At 33.7% G+C, this 21,249-nt stretch overlaps 1 protein-coding gene across 1 annotated transcript; it reads left to right on the top strand.

Annotated features, from left to right (window-relative positions):
- Nucleotides 1-5,025: 5,025 nt before the first annotated feature.
- On the top strand, nt 5,026-9,192 carry LOTGIDRAFT_135225 (hypothetical protein; the record flags this gene model as incomplete). Its single annotated transcript, XM_009068944.1, has 7 exons — nt 5,026-5,393; nt 5,648-5,984; nt 6,419-6,741; nt 7,088-7,380; nt 7,673-7,810; nt 8,333-8,431; nt 9,002-9,192. Coding segments are annotated over 7 exons (1,749 nt in total), but the record flags the coding sequence as incomplete, so codon positions are not given.
- Between the last annotated feature and the right edge of the window lie 12,057 nt (nt 9,193-21,249).

The raw sequence follows: 21,249 nt of genomic DNA, 5'->3' as shown, positions 1-21,249 counted from the left end.
TAATCATTCAGATGGGACAACCGTGATCCCAAGACTTACATGAAAGTTGTGAACCGCACGTGTAAATGTATTAATTAATCTAATACAGTAACAGTTCTTATGTATCCATATGCGTTTCTGTAATCTGTGACTTCTAACGTTTTGAAAAATTATTTATAAGTTGAAATTCGAGTCTAATTTTCAGAAGAAACAGACAACAACAAGCATATTGTGAGTGACAGAACGCAACTTTATAGATTTCCGGTAAGTGTGATTAGTTCAAACAGAACGGTTGATTTCCAATTTTTCAAAAGAAGTTCTTCAATTATAACAAACGCCTCATAAAATTGTGTCAAGATTTAAACCATCTATCCTACGTTCAGTCGACTACAACCACAAAACAGTTTTTGAGAAACCTTTTATTTTGCTTTCATGAACTTAATCATATAAGACGACTCATTATATTTCAACGAAAATGTACATAAAGTTAAGCTCGAATGCAGAGCTGATATTAGAACTAAGCTTTCGTTAAGCCCTTTCCTTTAATTTTAAAACATTCATTTGCAGTCACATACTCAAGAATTTGGAATTTATTTTGAAGAATTACGGAATGTAGAACCAAACGATATCTGGAAAGGAATATTTCAAACAGATGCCAAAGTAGCAATATTTATTCTAGACAATATGGTAAGAAGTATTTATTATCCTTTGAAAACTCATCTCATGATATTGACAAGTGTTTCAAGGGGCAAATTTGCTCAAAATCAAGAGAAATGTGTTCTTAAAATATCTGGAAGTTCAAACTTGAAGTATAATTTCTGTTAATTCTAGTTAAAAGGTTTACGTAATCATTTTAAAGCCGTTACTGTTTTTGGTTGGTGTCGGAAAACAAATGTACGAATTTTAACAAACTAAACGCCTAATATGACTCCTATATATTCTGAAGGTTTCATCCTAAAAAAATAGTCAATATAATGCCAAAAAGAAAGTCGACACTTAAAAAATTTGGAAACTCCATTTTTAGACTTTTATTGATCAAAAGTAAATATTCTTTACATTTTTAAAGCATTCAGTTGTAGTCTGTCCAGATATAGGATCTGAAGAAACTCGTGGTGAATTAGTGATAGAAAACAAATCAGAGGAAAACCTGAGTCCAACTTTGAATGTTGCCAGAATATTAGTGAAAACAAAGGTAAAATTGCATTCTCCTTTGCCATCTGAATTCAATTTGATTAAGAGAAGCACTTGTACGAATTGAGATATACTTGGATATACTATAAATCTTGGAGGTCGTAGGATCTGGTGTTTATTATCCCTAATTAGAAACCTTTATAAACATTAGTATGAGTTAAAAATGTGTTGGTGGAATTTATTCTCCTGAAAGTGTCAATAAAGAGTCAATGTCATTAGAAAAGAATTCTGTGTTGTTTTGCAGGGACATCCTGAACTAGAAATGAATGTGTTAATATCAAATCTTGATAAAAGGAATATGAAGAAGCCCATTGTTTTTTATAAACATATTTTGGATATCATAGAAAAGATGGAAAGTTATCAGAATGATTTACAACCAATTTTTATATTTGGAAGGTAAGATCAACATCAACCTACTGTATCAACATGCATATACTACAACCAACACATATGTTTTGGATAACCTGTATAAAATGTTATATTTTATTTAATGATACAACAAATCGATATTTTATGCTTTTAATAACATAGCAATGGGTGTCCTTGCATTGTACTTATGTTTCCTATGTTATATCGACGTTTAAATTGTAATGTCTTCTAGCACTAGTACGCCGATTATATATTTATTCTCTCTATTGTTTAAAGATTCAATTTGAAATTTCTGTGCAGCCGTCAGAATTTTCTTTTAGCCGTTACAATTTGGGTTAAAATAGAGCTAAGATATGCGATCCATATTTGGTTTAATCGCCAGAGTCCAATTGGAAATAAGTGTACTAGTATACTAATTATTCCAGAAAAAATTATGATAAATTATTTATTCATATTTCGCCTTATTTTTATATTTCAGCGATTCACAATATTCTCGAATATTTTGTACTCTACACAACATTGTACAGAGAATAAGGCTGGATAATGAGGTAGAAATATTCAAAGCTGTACGAAAAATGCATCGTCGGATTGGAAAAGTTATCAATTCTCAGGTAAGATTGTTCTGCTTTCCTAATCAAATATTAGAAACTAACACACAGTTTATGCTGTCAGCATTGACTTCAAGTTGCTCACTTACTGGCATTAGATTTTTAAGTAAGTTGGATCATTTTAAGTAAAATTTCCACATCACTCCTTCCGCCCACTTTTTCTTAATCACAACTTCACTTAGTACGATTTTTTATATTATTTTAGGAGGATTACAATGCTCTTCACGATATAGTTGCTAAATACGTGAAATCTAGAAATACCTATGTTAATCTATAGAAGAATACTCAAGTTGATAAAATTTTTATGACAACTACGCTGTCTCATGTATATATACAATTATTAATTTGACTTGATACATTTTTATGTTCATGCATGTTAGTCTATCTGTCTTAATTCCACCGTTACCTTTTTGATATCATCTAAAAAAAATTATAGTTTCAATTTTTATTCAGTTATTTAAATAGATTTGCTCTAGCTTTTTATTGATTATTTTTATTGATTATTTTTATTGAATATTTTTCATTGTTATCTTTTTTTATGCATTAAGAATAATAAGATACGCTCATGTCGACTGACGATTCTCATTGGTCGCTATCTGCATCAATTTCAAACTGAATATCTGTCATCTGGTTGCCCAATAATCAAATAAAGAAGACACGAATCCCACAATCAGACACTAATCCCATAAGAATCTGATTCAGATATTACTTGTTTTTTTCATAAATTTTGAATTGAGCTCATTCCTCTAATGATCGAACATTAAGATGAACGTGTATGTAATTCAAATAATCAGTAAGACAACTGTTGTATATAGAAAAGAGTTTACCACTAAATTAAAGCAATGGTCACTGTGACTAGATTCTTTAAAATCCAGTTGCTCTCAGATTCTGTCACCTTGTGTTTATTGCCACATGGGGTTGTCTATTCTTTATATGTGCATCAGAGATATGTAAACCTTCTAAAGTACCTGATATTTTGAAGTCGCAAAAATTAGGAAAATATTGATCAGATTACGACATTTGTATTAGCTTGTTTCTTGGTTTTGTCTTGTGTTTTTTTTTAATAAATTACATAATTATTTGTTTTACAAGTTTAGGGAATTTTTGTTTTATGTTTCAATAATTGAATGTCTGTTTATGTATAACTTTTTTTTTGATAGCCAATAAATACAATTTTTATTATAACATTTTATGTTTTATTAGTCACCATATCAGTAATATCGCAAACATTACGACTTGCTTTTTTTTAGAACAACGGAACACGAGAATTTCCTCACGCTGCTTGGTCTGAGGTTCAACAAGTTTTTGAACACTCCTTATTTTTAAATCATTTCGTGAATTGGGATGAGAATCGCACCCAGAATCAAACGTATCGTCTCCTAAACACATTCAGGATTAGGACATATTTCTACTGTCTTCCACTTGATCAGGTATATCTCATATTTCGTCATTTCGAAACAGACCAATAATCACGCTTGCGCGTAGACAATTTTAAAGCTTGTTTTATAAATGTGAACACACGCACAGGAAAGATGTTAATATTATGACACTGACATTTTAAGCGAAAAAAAACAATTTTGAAAATTTGAGTTTAAACGTTGACGTGGAAGATATAGGTGGGTTTTTTTTCTACAGAAAGGTTTTTTTTTTTAACGTTTTGAATCTAGTCTTCTCGTGCAATTTTTAGCTACCAGTTCAATGACAACAGTTTAACGAAAGCTTGTCTTAAACATAGGTTACTGAAGGAGAGATATACCACTTTTTGAAAACAGTTTAATTAATCCAACTCGACAAAGTTGCCAAAAATATTCCATAATGTTAAGAAAAATATTCAAAATATACAGAAAGCAACCATGAATAATTGTTTATCTCACTTGCACCAAACAGTTTTAAGCGATAGTAACAATGGCAACAAGCTACGTGTTAATCAAATTTAGGGTATGTCGGTTTAGGTGCGAAAGTGATTAGCGCCTTTGGCCTATAGTTTCATACTGCGCTTTAATATTGGGTTAGCAGTCTACGTGTACATAGGCAAGGAATTTTTGTGGTTTTGGATTTCTAAGGTAATTGCATTTTTCATAATACTATTTCTATGATTTCTTCCCCCGAAAAGAACTCAAGATTGGATCAGTTTTAACTTGGATGACTTAAAATTTTCCCTTGAAACGACGTTTTATTCTCTGTAAATTATGATTAAGTAAGATTGACTAAGTAACATGTATTCGCTGATTACCTATGTATTGCAATTATAAGTATACAATTTTGTTAATTTCCTCAGTTTCTTGCCATTTTCACTTCATGTTATTGCCATCGTTTCGGTTCCCTTTTTAAAACTTTCCCCCTTGTACAAAATCTAGTCTTGGATTTCTAACTTTTTGGTTTAAATTTCAGTGGAGGAGAATGTCGTGGCTCCTCAAACGAAATAAGGTTATACCTGAAAAAGATGACGAATCCCAAAGCCGTTTTTCATTATCTTCATTGTCACCATCTGAAATAAATGAAGCCATCAACAATATGCTAGAAATACGGCCAGCTCGGAACAAAATGGAATATGCCTGCAGGGGTAAGATTTGAACTTTTAAGGAATTTAAATTACATTATTCATGTATTTAGACACAAATTCTTTCTCATGGGAAGACTCATCGAGGTAGGCACTGACATGCTAACCTAGATGTCTGGAGTTTAAGCATATAGATGGTCGGAGAGGGGGGCTGTCATGGAGGGCTGGTCTTTCAAATGGGACAAGAAATCGAGGATGTAAACATTACAGATCCCTAGTTCCACGCATAGGACACTATAAGGCAATGTTCGTCGTCCCAATTTGGATCTATGAGGTAAGACGTTCAACATTTTCATTGTAAATCCACTTTTAGGTAATCCCATCACCACTTCCGGTAAAAGAACACAGCTTGTGAAAATGGTCTGTATCGTTATGATTCCGGTAGCAGTTCTGACTGGTTTGACCGCCAACACATTCTTCAACACCTTCACCAGCTACATGTCCTCGGGCATCCGAAACACCATCTTATTCAGTGTGGAATTAGGAGAAGTGGTACACAGCTTGCAGAAAGAAAGAGACATGAGTGCTTTGTACATCAGTAAAATAAGTCCTGTATCCAAATCCTTCTTGCTACAGAGGTACCCGGAAACTGATCGCTCCATTGAAAAATTAACATTTTGGACGACGTTGTCACAGCTTGAATTTCAATCCAAGGATAAGTTTTTGTCGTATCTCAACCAACATAGGTAGGTTTTACTGATGTATTTGGGATGGGGTTATATTGGTAAACTGAAAATAAGGGAATTGTCAGAGCAGTAGATGTTTGCACTGCCGTAAGGAAAAGGAGATCGCTCTGCAATGCGGGTTTCTAGCTAGAATGTGTCTTATAGAAACACGCTACACTAATCGAAATTGGTACATGAGGGAATATGTAGGCTTATTTTCTTTCAATTTCAACAAGATCAAACAAGTACTTATTACGGGAGGAATTATTTTCCAGATATGAACTCGATACCTTAAACCAGACAGTGACCATGGAACTTGGACTGTACACAACACTTATCCGAGTCTTCATCAAGTGGCTGTACGATACCATGCCTGAAGCAGAGTCGGGCTTCATTTGGAGAAGTCTGGTCGCTTACTTAGAAGTTATAATAGTAAAAGAATACATGGGATTAGAACGTGCTCTGGGGATGGTATTTTATGCCAAGGGAAAGTTTCCCTCAAATGATGTCTATCTGTGGTTTTCGGAGAGTCAGGACGTGTCGAACGCGACGTTTCTATCTGCCAGAAGATATTCTGATTTAGTTGCTACTTTGTACAATAAGAATATCAAGGTAGGGCCACACTAGCAGTTCATTCGTCACCTTTACAAAATATTCAGTACATGGGGTACAGTATTGAAATGATTTAAGCATTCTCTTCATCTGGTTGGTCAATTACTTAAAAGGTTTTTTTTTCTCAACCAATTACATTACCTAAATTATGAATTTTAGGTAAATATTTCGAAATCAATGCTCCTGGTCGACAACACGGGATTCTTGTAGTCCAATTTTGTCTGGTTGCTGACCTATTTTTTTCTAGATCATAGAAATAATTATTAAGCCCTAAAAAATCAAATTATTATATCAACACTGGAGTTCAGGGAAAGGAAGGTTTGATATCTCCCGGCCTTGTAGTGCTTCTAATACTTTATATTAGATGAGGAATATAGAAGGCGTAAGCACTGTCGTATGTATTCACCCTTTGATTTTCATTTCTCGCTTCACAGGGTAATGAAACTATTTTGAATGTCCTTGGACGAATGAGAGCTGAAATAAGACGTAACGACCTTGCTGGACGAGGATCGATCAAAATGGCAGAATGGTGGTATAACAACATGACTGTTTATATGGATCTGTTGCTCGAGACACAATCTGAGCTATCTCAGGAGATTACTGGGCTACTTGATGAGAGACAGAAGGCAAATCTTCAGAAACTTATAGCAATCTCGATTGTATTTGTTTGTGTGTTCGTCATCTGTCCTATCATCATTTACGCAGCTTATACTCTAACTAACGAGATCCAGAAATACTCCATTTCACTGGCAAACAGGTACGTCAACAGCATCTTTAATGAATTAAGGTTTCCCCAAACCTCTTGTATATTGTTTTAGTTTCGGAAAAGGATATTAGTTGAAAAATACGGCAAAAATTATTTGGTTATCATTACAAAAGTGTCTCCAAGGAATTGTGATTAAATTTTTTGCTTTGAATTAGAATATTAGCGCTACTTTGATATTCCTTATTTTAGTAAATCTTAATTCGGATTCGATCTATGATTAATATCACTATGAAATTTTGTATATAAATTTCATGTTGTGCCCAGAATGATATTACGAACGATATAGATAACTTCGTATAATTTAGTCATAAAGTTATCAAAATATATATCTTTACAGAACCAAAGCCTTCAACAAAGAAAAGAAGAGAACAGAAACGTTGCTGCATCAAATGTTACCCAAGTCTGTTGCAGACAAGTTAAAAGCAAACACAATTGTGGATCCAGAAAACTTCGAAGAAGCAACAGTGTTCTTCTCAGATATACAAGGGTTCACTCAACTCTCTGCCCGTAGTTCACCAGTTCAGGTGGTCGAGATGTTGAACAGCTTGTACTCTTGTTTCGATGGTCGAATTGCTCTATATGATGTGTATAAAGTAGAAACAATTGGCGATGCCTATATGGTCGTTTCGGGTAAGGATTCCTTGAATTAAACCATTTAATGTAGTGAGTTGGCTTACTTGAATCGTGACACTCATGTCCAAATTATATTGGAACGAAATGGTTGAGGTCTGGTCAAAATGTTAACTGGTTGTTCGTCCAAACAGAGAAATTTTGGATTGTTCTACTTGTGAGGAAACTTTTTATCCATATAAAATGTCACCTTCACGTGTAAGCTTTGTGTTGTACCAGGTTCTAAAAACGTCAACACATAGAGTGACCTACATGAATTTGGTCAGCCTAATTTAGTGTTTGAAAATTTCAGGAGTACCAAAGAGGAATAATAAGCAGCATGCAGCAGAGATCGGAACCATGTCATTGAGTTTATTGGATCATATCAATAGATTAGAGATACCCCATTTACCTGGTACTAAATACAAATTGCGTATTGGTATTCATACTGGTAAGATTGGTTTTTGCAGCTAAATTGGATCCGGTATCAAAATTTCTTTTCTGGAATTGAAGGATATAGCAGTCCAATTATTCTATAACTAGCTAATTAAGAGTTAATCACTACAATATCAATCTCTTCAGATTGAAAATCCTTCCTCGAAGTAATTGAATAAGGCGACTGAGCCTAATGATTTGTCCAACCAGAGATGACAAAAATACATAACTCCTTTCCTGGTCTATAGACGGGCAATAAACTTCTTCACCGGCTAATGAAAAGTTCAGTACTAATGTCACTCTGCAGAATGAAAATCCGACCTCATGTCTGCATGTTCTGAAATATATAATCCTCAATGTCGCTTGAGCTTTCACGGGTTTTCTTGAAATGGAAAGTGATGAGGGAAATTGAGCTTCCAAGGACTGGTAGAGTATTTAAACTATGCAGGGTATCCAATGCTACTCAGTCAAATCAGAATAGTAAAGAGCCTATTTCGAAATTATTGATACTATTAACATGTTTAATTGATTAAATTAGGTCCAGTTGTGGCAGGAGTGGTGGGAATGAAAATGCCACGTTATTGCCTGTTTGGGGAAACTGTCAGTATTGCTGCTAAAATGGAATCATTGGGAAAATGTAAGTTTTTGGTTTAATTTACTGCTTTACATTTCTTGTTTTGATAGGTAAAACATTTGATATATTTCTTATTTGTTATAAATTAAAACCTATTGGATAAAACTTTCATCAAAAATTTCATATATTTATCCAATATGTATCCTATTTGATTTACTTTAAAACCTATTAGATATATCTGTCTTATTTGATTTAATTTAAAATCTATTGGATATATCTGTCCTATTTGATTTAATTTAAAACCTATTAGATATATCTGTCCTATTTGATTTAATTTAAAATCTATTGGATATGTCTGTTCTATTTGATTTAATTTAAAACTTATTAGATATATCTGTCCTATTTGATTTAATTCAAAACCTATTAGATATATCTGTTCTATTTGATTTAATTCAAAACCTATTAGATATATCTGTCCTACTTGATTTAATTCAAAACCTATTTGATTTAATTTGAAAAGCAATCACATATCGGTTCTGTTTAATTTTATACATCTGTCCTATTTGATTTTATTTCAAACCTATGTTATATATCTGTCCTATTTGATTTAAAGCCTATTTTATTTATTACTAGCTGGTAGAATACATATGAGCTACAGCACAAAAGAATCTTTACAGATGATGGGAGGATTCACGATGGAGGAGCGACAAGATGACGTTTGTAGGGTGGGTCAAGTTCCTTTAAAAATTTATTTCATATCATTTTGCAGTAGACTAGGAGCATTGCCAATTTCCAATTTCATCAATGTATTGGCATCTCCATGAAATACATTTTAACGGGTTTAACTAGCCATTATGTATGATGGTTATATCTTTTGTATGGAAGAGTATTATGCCCTGATAATACCACCGTGTTAGACACATCTGGATGTTCATATACCTAATGTGTTAATTACTCAATTCTCATATCTATAGCAACAACTTGTTTGTCACAGCCCTTTTGATAATTATATCAATATGTGAACAAAAATGAAATAAATCCAGACATTTCCATTTGAGTCTTTCTAGCAAAATAAAAAAAATCTTAATTTTTTATTCTTAAACATAATCACATAAGTATAGTGAAGATGTTTCTTTTTAACTAATGTATATCGAACTCGATCGATCTTTATCGGACATGATTGACTATAAGTATCACTATCCATAATGTCGTACCTATTCTGATTAAATGATTTGTAGTCTAGTTTTTTTCCACTTTACTAGTATTAACCCCCTTTGTACAATCGGCAACACAAACAGACTCAATGTTTCATTACAGCGTGACAGAGAATTAGTAATGTTTCTTAGAGGATGTCACAACACCTATTGGTTGACACACAATGAGGGCCAGATAAGACCTTCTCGAGAAAGCACGTCGACATATTCCATGGATGAAAATTTAGATGAAAAGAATTATGAATTATCTGGTAAGTTTAGTGAATTTGCTCATTTGGAACTATTCGACGACGCTTGTGTTAATCATGACATTGGGTGGAAGAAAAAAGGCACCATGTTATGGTATAGTACAGGTGTCACCCTGCGTGATTCAAGTCATCATACCATTTGATTACAATCCTGTATCAGGCCCTCTATTTTTAGTTTCAGATGAACCACGAGGGAAGGCTATCAACTTACTATAGATGTCGGTATCAGAATGTTAAACATCATACCAATGATCGTGTATGGACTAATCTTCGATATTCCGATACTTGACAAACACAATCCTTGTATAACAGATCCAGATGAGTTAAAAGGTAACCCTCTTGTCTTAGACAAGGATATAAACTTGGACTTTCAGTTGAATTTTGTGTTGTGACGATTCTATCACAAATGGACAGAAAGGGAAAAGGGTTCTAGGCCATCTGCTGTTACAACTGTGGAGGACAAAGAAATACTGGATGGCCTATATTAACATAATTTCATTGGAATGGGACACAATAATTTGTAAGTGCTTTACGATAACTATGCTGGATTAAAATTTGTACAAAATATTTAATTTCTTGTAATGTTATATTGAAATATTTTACGATTAAATGATCTACATGTCGTCTGTTTTTTAATAATACTTTATTGAAGTTATCTCCCTTTATTAAATAAATTTGCGTACAGAAGGACACAGGTCGTTTACTTTATCAGATAGCGCTGGATTTTATTACCTCGACATAATATTAATGGAAATGGTGTCTTTTAGAGTTGATATCAAGTCAATCTAAAACGCAATTTCTGCAGTTATCAGTTGTGGACAAATTTGATAAACGATTAAACATAAGAAGGCGCACTACGTTATCTAATGTGCTATAATGCGAAATATTATCAGGGTAGAGGCATTAGTCTACTTTTTTCCATTTCATATTTATTATGAATGTTAATATCAGTGAAAGCTAAATACTACGAAGTGTGAAAATTATGTTTCAGATAGTACGTTCATCCTTTATTGACCGGTTGGACCATATGGAAATTAAATTAGGCGCACTATCATATTTCCATGCGATTAGTTTTTTACTTGCACACTTTCAAATAGTTTATTTTGCTTGTCCAATGCACGGAAATGATGCACCAGTTTCACCTAATCAGATTTTTATATTTTTAACTGCATATTCTTTTCGATTTGGAATTAATTTGGCAACTTATGATTTTCTTGGATTTTATAAGCATAGAAAAATCCCAAAAGAAGAAAATGTTTACATTTTTTAAATTCAAACAATTCCGCTTTCTCAGGCTGGAAATATGGATTACGTACAACGACAGACGCGACAATCTGGTCTTCTCACTTTTCCCCATCCAGTCGTCTGTGCAGTCAGTTTAGTCTAATCTGAGCTGAAAGGCTGCATATAGCTAATCTGCTTCCATGGCACTGATTTCACGAGGGATTATCAAGAAAAATAAAATTCAATGCAAAAAAAACGCAGCCCAGTTCGTGAGCAGTATATGGTACGGAAGAATAAGCGTCCACTGCGCTATACGATCAAGTAGCAATCTAAACACCACAATATTTATTCCAATGAGGGTTATTGTCTTTGAGAGGTGATGATGTGTTGGACACGACAAACACTGCCCTCTCGAGAATCATCTGAGAAAAAGCAATTACGAAAATCATATACATTTTATCACCAGTCTTTGCCTGGAACTCTCTCTGGAATATGAGGTTTCACGACCAGTTCTACAGACGCTGTAACAAATATTGATATTTGTCATAGAACCGTAGGAGAGACACACGGTACGGTAATTGTGAAAAGTAGGACGCAAAACTTAATTAATTTCCTTTTTTACGATACTTGTGTCCAAAAAAATAATATAGTGACGTGTGACGCATTCCTCATCCACACGTCAAACATGACGCTCTTGAGGTGCGCGTTTGATCGTTGAGGTTCAAGGGCAGTTAGTTATTCTTTTCGAGAACCGTAAACCCAACAGGAACTCTCCGCCTTTCCCAAGTCTCTTCCTAATGCAATATTGAATATAAACAAACTTAGTAACATATAATAAATCATGATGAAATAGACTGATATTGTAATCATTAGAAGTGTAAACATGTCACTATTCATTATTCTGCTAATACTTTCTGTTTATAACATGTGGTTCTTGTTATAGATAAGAACCGTAGTGGATCAAATACGGAATTTGAAACTGATCTTGGAGCTAGAAACTGAACTATTTTAGGACCTAATTCTCGTAAACTGTACTAAAATAAATCCATATTTTAAGTAATGCAGTTGTGTGATTGCATAATAGAATTAAATTTAAAATTATATAATTTACAGTCAGATCACTAAATTCAATAAAGATAGCTTGCCAGGCAATGTAATATACGCCCACTGGCAGTTTTGATTTTGAATAAAAATATTGAGCAGTAAAGTAACAATCACCAGTATGAAATAGTCAACCTTCAGTCATACACTTCTTTTGAACTCTTTAGAGCGATAATGAATAATATGGAGTATGAGTTATTTCCCGTGTTCAATTTTTAGCTCGTGAAAACTCTAGAAGGTAAATATTCAATCTTCAGCGCGGGAATGAACAATAAAACCAAGTTTTGTCAAAATCCAGCAAGAATCATGCCTTTTAGTGTTTAAGAGCTAAATTTCAAAGCGTTTTCAAGAACAAAGGCAATAACTCATACTAAATATTTTTAAATTCTTCTGATTTTCAATAGGGTTCATCCTTGGGTGATTACGAACACTCACACCAAGTTTCGTCAAAATCCATGAAGAATTGTGCCTTCTAGAATGATTACGAGCTAAAAATAGAACGAGTTTTCAAGAACAAGGGCAATAACTCATACTAAATATTTTTCGATTCTTCTGATTTTCAATAGGGTTCATCCTTGGGTGATTACGAACACTCACACCAAGTTTCGTCAAAATCCATCAAGAATTGTGCCTTCCAGAGTGTTTACGAGCTAAAAATTAAACGTGTTTTCAAGAACAAGGGCAATAACTCATACTAAATATTGTTCGGTTTTTCTGATTTTCAATAGGGTTTATACTTGTTGATAACAAACACTCATGCCAAGTTTCGTCAAAATCCATCAAGAATTGTGTCTTCTAGAGTGTTTACGAGCTAAAAATTGAACGCGTTTTCAAGAACAAGGGCAATAACTCATACTAAATATATTTCGGTTCTTCTAATTTTTAATAGGGTTCATCCGTGGGTGATTACGAACACTCATGCCAAGTTTCGTTAAAATCCGTCAAGAATTGTCCCTTCTAGAGTGTTCACGAGCTAAAAATTGAACGCGTTTTCAAGAACAAGGGCAATAACTTACATTAAATATTTTTCGATTCTTCTGATTTTCAATAGGGTTCATCCTTGGGTGATTACGAACAAGTTTTGTCAAATTCGTCAAGAATTATGTCTTGTAGAGTGTTAACGAGCAATTGTGGACAATATACGCCCCCCATTTCATATATAAATCAGCTTAAATTGAGACTAGTCATAATGGACGTAATACTACACAATTAGGGCCAGTTCTAATGGACTTAATGTTCGAGAAATTGGGGCTATTATAATGGACTTTGCACGTAGTCAAGACACATAACAAAAGCAGATCTACTAAGAATATAAGACTTATATTCTGTTATCACAAACTGCTTCACACAATATTGCACGATTTGGAGCTGGAAATGATCTACCAAAGGCTCTTTGGTACAATGAAAATCTCTGTAAAAGTGTTCATTATTTTCTGGTTTATATCTGCGAAGAAGTTAATCAATGCTCCTTTGGATCATTTATTTTTCAGTAGGAGTGGAAAACATTATGGTTAACTTCCGTAAGTTCACAGTATGATAGGCCTATATACATTAACGACAGAAGTATTGACTTGACCATTGAAGGTGCCCACGCAAAATGTTTAGTCATCCATGATTAAGTAGTTCGACTGTCATTGTTAACAAAGTCAAAAAGTTATTACCGCCAGACAAATAGTTAATTAAAGATCCATTTCTAATCTCCGCTCACCATGATGTCTTAATTGTTATTTTCTTTTGATATCTAGAATTCTCATTATCATACATGGGTAAATAAGAGATTTCGTAATTTTCTTAAGGAATACAACGTGAGCTCTGTTGGATCCAAAAGCTCTGAGTAGTTGATTTTCGACTTGCCATGTAGCTAGATCGTTACAAGCTGACGTTGGCTGATCACATCTTGAACGACATTCGAGCTCACGCAGATCCTAGCTCAAATTCTCAAATATAAAATGATGTCAAGACCGACCAATTTTTACTTTTACTCATGAAAATATGCAATGTAATTTTTCCCATAGAAATTATAAAAACTAAATATCTATGTGAATTATCAGATCATCACACCTTGAACGACATTTGACCTCACAATGATCATGACTCAAATGTAGGATGTCAATCGCTGAAACAAATTTACATATGAATAATGTAAAATAATTTCGAAGAACGCTTTGATTGGATTTAATAATATTTGTGAAAATAATGCCACAGATATAATTAATCATCATTGGCATCCCTTACACATCATAGTTCATAGATCGTCCTTTAGAGGAACTTTACCATTAACGTCATATTTACAACAGTTCCTGACGTCTTACATTCAGTATTCTCCAGTATTTGCTCACAAATCAAGCGGGTTGTAAAAGACATGACTGTTAGACTTAAACGCGGCAGTGACTCCTTTATTCCAATCAGTAAAGTATTTACTTAGTTAATTATTAGCAAACATCAGTGACAATGATAGGATATTGGAAAAATAACGTCTGCAATCTCCCTGGGAAACATACTAGGACAGGATTTAAAATAACCTATCAAAGACAATCGTCATAGGAATGATCCTGACATTTCGACGGGAACTTCGTCTTGATCAACCAAGAGTAACACTTTTCGCCATCTTGAATTACTATTTTTCAAAGACAATTACTTGTATAGGAATTGTATACATAACTATATGCTTCCTTTTTGCTACAATAGCGGCCTGCTTCTGTTAAACGTTTGCTTTTGAAATCCAAAAAATTCGCAAACTTGACGGATCTTTCCAAATGAAATAATTCTCATAGACGTTCTTAGATTAATTTCAAGATATTACAGTCATAAAGAGAACCTCAATAAGTTAAAATGGAGTAATCCTTGCAGTTCAAACTTTGTTGGCTTGTAACAAGTTAGAAGATATTCTGTTTTGTTTTTACCATTAGCCATTGGACTGGGCAATATCTATTCAAACCGAAATCTGATCCCCAATCTTTCAATGACAACCTTCAATTTTGGGAATCAATGGTTTTGCATCATACCCGAGTCACAAAGTCGAGACAACAGAAAAGAAATTTCTAGCTCACTATCAAAGGTAAACAGAAATGAAGTGAGATTTCAAGAATCGATTAAAACAATTTCAGAAGTAATTGATCCGGACTGTCAAACTCAGAAAAATAAGGAAATTAAAAATGATTCTCTGTAGGGTCGGAGTCTATATGGTGATCGTGATCTTAGCAATATCGTCTGTCTCTGATCACATTCGTTACAGGAACTATTCTAAATAAGTCTGATAACTAAATGATCAAGTGACTACAGTTATATTCATGCTACCGAAGCGTGTTTAAGGTACAACATTGCCAGCAGGCCTTATTAAATAATTTATGCAGTGACGCGTGTATAAGATCATGCAACTTCATCAAGCCTAAAAAAGCTCATCTCATGATGTCGACGCGTGTTTGAGATATATCATCACTATCTAATGCTGACCTGTGTTTTTGATACAGGATCCTCATCGGGTCGTCACATTATGCTAACGTGTGTTATAGATTCAGCATCCTCACCAGGCATGTACATCTCATCTTATGCCAAAACCCATGTTTCAGGCCCAATTCCAAAAGCAAATGTGGTGAGTGCTATTTCTCAATGTAAAATTCAACGCCTACGATATTATTGCTCATAAGTTTTTTGGAACGGGGCCTAAATCTAATTCTGCAAGTCTTAAACTAAATCTGAAATCGCCCTGCTTGTCCAAGCCTTAGCTCGGAATCTAATTGTCAGAATTTACATAATTTCTAGTGGCATTTTCTAGAGGCTAAAGACAGGTCTATTGTGGAAAAGAGATTTAGTTAGGAAGCTGACTGATTGACTCAATTGCATTTTCTCTCTTTTTATTGCCAATATAAAAGTTCACTAGCGAATTACTTCGGTAATTGTCCACACAAATTAATTTTGCTCGCGTACTTCCACACTTCATGTTTGTGTCTTAATATTGACAGCTAGTTCTTGTGACCAGGAGGAAAATAAGCCTGTCACACGTCTATCCCTGGAAGGGCTGTTGAGTTTTTCGATTCCATCTTGACATTTGACAAGATTTCTAGAAGTTATTGAATTAGTCCGTAGACAATGCCTCAAGTAACACTCTAAATTAAATTTCTGGAGAAAAGATCAGGCGACGAGTTGGTGTCTAACAAGGTACTTACCTTATTCTGAGAAGCCAGGGATCTTTAACACTGCCCAATTTATTTGAATTAGTTCCATCTCGGTAACTTTTTTTTTTCGCAGAGGAAATTATGTTATTTAATTTTTTTCCCTTCGTCGAATAATTCATGCAAAATTTTTCGGTCATTCACAGAAACTGAATTTATTGGAAATTTCTTTCTTGTCTTTTGTAAAATAAAGAGTTGTAATAATATAAATGAAAGAGATGTGGTCTTTTGAATCAAGAAATTTTCATTCAGACGAGTATGTAAAATCGTTTTGAGGTCATAGATAGTTATGAGTCAATGAAATCAACCAGGAAAATATTTCTATTAGGATCCCATTGACTACTCTAAGAATTCCTGTACATCCTTTCGTTTATTTCTATTTCCTTGAAAATTTATCTATGTATTTTAATAGGTAATAATTAAATTTACGAGGTGTGGTCTTTCGAAGGAGAAACTTCCTCTCATATAAACAGCATATAAATTCCTGTATGCGAATACGAAAGGGTAAAAACCCCATGTCATGATCAGTAGACCCCTTGGCAAAGGTGGTCGGTCGATTTGCATATGAACAATTCCCAATGATTGATAAAACTGTTGTAAACACATCCAAAACATGCATTCAAACTTAAACTCTTTTGAATGCATATTGAAGAATTTTCTTAAGCGCTAAGCAAACAACAATCAAGAACCCCTTTCAGACTATTTATGTATTTGTACTTATCAAAATCTTAGGGTAGCTTGCGGCTACTGTAAGGTGATAATTTGCATTTTAAGGGTCGAGGTTTTCTATTTATCTTCCCATGGAATTTGAATAGTTATGCACCTTGTAATTATCAAAAATAACAAACTACATTCAATTTTGATCAAGGGGTGTACTTGAAATTAATTTGGTATCTGCGTCAAATATGTGAGTGAATGTGCATTAGCTCTGATCTGCGTTCATTTTTTTTGGCAACGTTTCGTAGCTTTCTGTAGAAATATTTTCGTAAACGTAGGAGAGACGAAACATCTTTGACAACTGGTTTATACATGCCGGTAACGTAAAGCAATCGGGATTAAAACAATTTCCTCAACGTCAAAATTCTTAATCGTTTGAAAGTATTTTTCAAATATGTGTCCTGTGCTCAAATCAATGTTTCGAAACCTTTGTGCTTTTCTACCGAAACGATTTTACAGCAGTTTTATATTAGTAGTGGTTTTGGCGATAAGTTGAACGCCGACAGGTTAAATCAACCATTATCAAACCAGTAAACCATTCTACCATGGAAAACATAAATTGGCAGAATTGAAAATTCAAATGCGTAATATTTTTTTTTTTTTAAAAATCAAAAACAAATAAGAAGAAATAGTGTTTTCGCATAATTTATTCTTGATAATAACCACTTTCGTTTTTTTTTTGGTCGAATTTCCGTTCTGAAAACAGTATTTACCTTTGTTTGCATAGCTGAAGTATAGTACTTTATCCACGCATTCACCTCAAGTAATTGGCTACTGCTGAAAAATTACGCCTCGGGCAAAACAAATTGTCCATTATTTATTATTTCTTAAGCCATCTTGATCGCCCTTTCAACGAATTGTCTCGCTTTGTGTTTGGTAATTTTTTTGAAAGTTGTATGATGGATTGTTTCGTGCATTCATAGTAGTTATAGAAAGAAATTATGTCAATATTTGAGAATAATCTTTATGTAGTACCAAATTAATGTGTGTAAACATGCATTTTGTATATGTATCCTTATCACAAACAGAACACTCCAAATTTAAGGTCGCAGTTCAAGTTTTGCTTTCATTTACTTTCTTGTCCCAAGGTCATCACATGATCGACTGAAGTTAAAATTCAATTTGGAAAGAAACACTAATGTTGTGTGTGAAGGATAGCCCTGCGTTTAGTTGTACTTTTTACTAAAATTGAGTTCACTAGTATTGTATTCCCTTCAATTACAACGACACGAAACGGTTTGTTTTATTGAATGTACAAATGTTTTTTTTTTCATAACCATTTCGTTTCTAATTTTTGGTAAGATATTCAACCACCATAAATATGTATATATTCCAAAAAAATTAAATTTAATGACAATGAAAATTTAAAAGTGAACGATACATCGAAGACTTGCAAGAATCGTTTCTGTTATTCCAAAACCCTTTTTGTCTAAGTTGATATTTTAGCTCTGTTTCCATAATACGAAACGATTTACTTGAGTTTTGTGCGATTGGATTGTTAGCTTATGATATTCCCAACTCTGTAAATCATTCATATAGGTATCCTCCGGAGTTCAGTTGTCTTTTTTAGATTTATTTAATTTTACAAAACATTTTGTATATGTTTGGATACGTTTTGTAACATTGATTTGTCCTTACTGTATTTACCTACACTACTTACATTAAGGACAAATCAACGTTACAAAACGTATCCAAACGTTTTGTTCTTCAGCAGAACGCAGCCATCGACTGGGTGTTTTGGGCGAAAATTATTAAAACGAAAGAGAAAAAAAAGAAACTTCTTATATCAAAAAGAAACAATTTAAGAATGGTTCAGAAATGGAAATTTTCAGGTGGCCAACTAGTGTAAGATATCATTATTTTAAGTAGAAACAGAATCGAACCCAAAACACATGTTTCCACTTGAAATACTGTAGTATCTAATTATGTCAAGAACCATACCTTCAGGTGTTCTATGTACCTTCATGTGGGTCAGTGGATAAGGATGGGTCGTATTTCAGACGGGCAGAATTTATGCCAAGTCCCTTGTAATACTAAATTACAGTAGTGTTCCAGAAATTTGATTCAGTAAGTCAAAAAACAAAACGAATGTAAATGTAGCTTTTAACCTAATCATATTACCTTAGTTTTCAAATTGTATTATATTGCAATTTGTTTTCAAAGCGAAACCTTGGTTGCCTACCGGTGGTCCAAGTAAAGCAAGGTTTCATATCTTTTGTTTAAAATTACATATGGTCATTTGCTATTTATTTACACAGATTTATCTGTCGTGTATAAATCATAACCTCGACCATTTTATATGCTTCTCCGTATCGTGTATTGATGGTATCTGAAGCGTGAATATATGGGTGTCAAGCCTAGGGGATAGGGCTCATCATAACGAGTGGTTTAAATATTTGGTTAAGCGTAAAAAATTATCAGAAAGGTTCGGTATACGAGCATTCCGAGAATTTGTCATTGGATACCTTTAAAGTATATGTTGTTTAAGATTTCGGGTTTCGTGTTGTCAATTATTTTTAAAAGTTTGGGAGTAGTAATTGGAACGTTAAAAGTATATGTTGCGTGTACAAAAAGCATGATGGCATATCGTTTGATTTCGTAACAAAAAAATTAAAACATAACCATTATGCATATGATATTAATTGCATATGATAATAATGTTGCATATGTTTCGTTAGTTATACCTCATATTAAACAGCGTTATGTTGAGTGTTGTATCAATTCATTTTCAGGGTACAGGAAGTAGCAATCGGCACGTTAACAAAACATTTGTTGAGCGTACAAAACGATGAATAACAAAAAGTTCCACTCCACGACAAAAATGAAATACCATGCATAGGATATTAATTTTGCACATGTTTCGTTAATTCCACCTCATATTAAATAGCGTTTTGTTGAGTGTTTTATCAACACGATAGCAATTAATACCAGAGAATAATTAGAAATGATAATGGTTTCTGATTTATGACTAATGATAAAACAAACAGAATATTTGAGTAGGCAATCAATCTATCAAGGCTGAAAATCATATTATTATGGCCGTGTTATTTATATACTTGTTCTGTGGGTTTTATGGTGCATTCTAGACATTCTTATCAGTGCCAGTAAAAGTGGCCATATATCATCCTGAGGAATATAAATGCATGAAGTGCACTACGTTGCAAATAGTCATGATACTTTATTCGAATGCATGATACTCGCTCAAGTACTACTTGTCAAACCTCTATTAGAGTCGGGTGCTGAAATAGGGGTAAGAGCTGAAAAGACTAGTTGCCTGAAGATCGCATGGCGTGAAACTCAGTGTTTTGTTTTGATATGAACAGATTTGTCTTGACTTCATTAAAGATTTTGTTGTCATTTCTGATATTGGAGTATGTTACCTTGCCTGACAAGCTATCTTTTCAAATAAAGTCGTTCTCGAACATAAGCCCATTGATTTTTACCTTGGATCAAATCGATGATGTCCTTCTCTAGAATGACCAATTCAGCCAAATTATGACTGTGCTTTTGACAGAAAAAAGTTTTGTAAGTATTTCTACTGATACTTTTCTGGCAAAATCCACATTTCATGACGTTGTTCGTCTTGAGTAACCCAATCTGAAGCTGTCTATATGTTCTTGTAGAAAACTTGAGAGATCAAACTAGATTTGAGAGATGAATATAACATGTGACAGTTGGCCATTATCTATTAACATGTAGACTAAATTTCTGATATTTCTAGAAGAGTTTTAATATCTGTCGCGTGATGAACAAATTATTTAAGTTATCACGACATCAGCCATCAGGGGACATTCCTGTACAATAGGCTAGACAACATACCACGAGGAATAGGAAAGGAATAGGCTAATGGCGCTGTCCAGACAAAAAAAAATCTTTACTCTTACCTCACTAAGGTAAATGGGAGGGGATTTTCAAACAGTGCACACGAAAAGGTCTTTTCATATAGAGATCTGACCAAGATCAGGAATTTGAATGACAGCTCATGCCAAATCACGAAATTCAACAATATACCGCAAATCCCATTGAAATTCCGTAAATATCACGTACTAAGTATCTGATCAAAATCATAATATGTGATAACCACTTAAATTTTGAGAAAGAGAAAATTAGACCGCGATTCTAATACAAGCACAAAATATATTCGTATACAATTATACATTAAAAAAAATTGTTGTGGTCGAGTCAGAATGGTCCGTTATTGGATC

Source organism: Lottia gigantea (genome assembly GCF_000327385.1).
Source record: "Lottia gigantea unplaced genomic scaffold LOTGIsca_96, whole genome shotgun sequence".
NCBI lineage: Eukaryota > Metazoa > Mollusca > Gastropoda > Lottiidae > Lottia > Lottia gigantea.
Note: the sequence above shows the minus strand (reverse complement) of the source record. Positions and strands in the feature narration are given on the sequence as shown.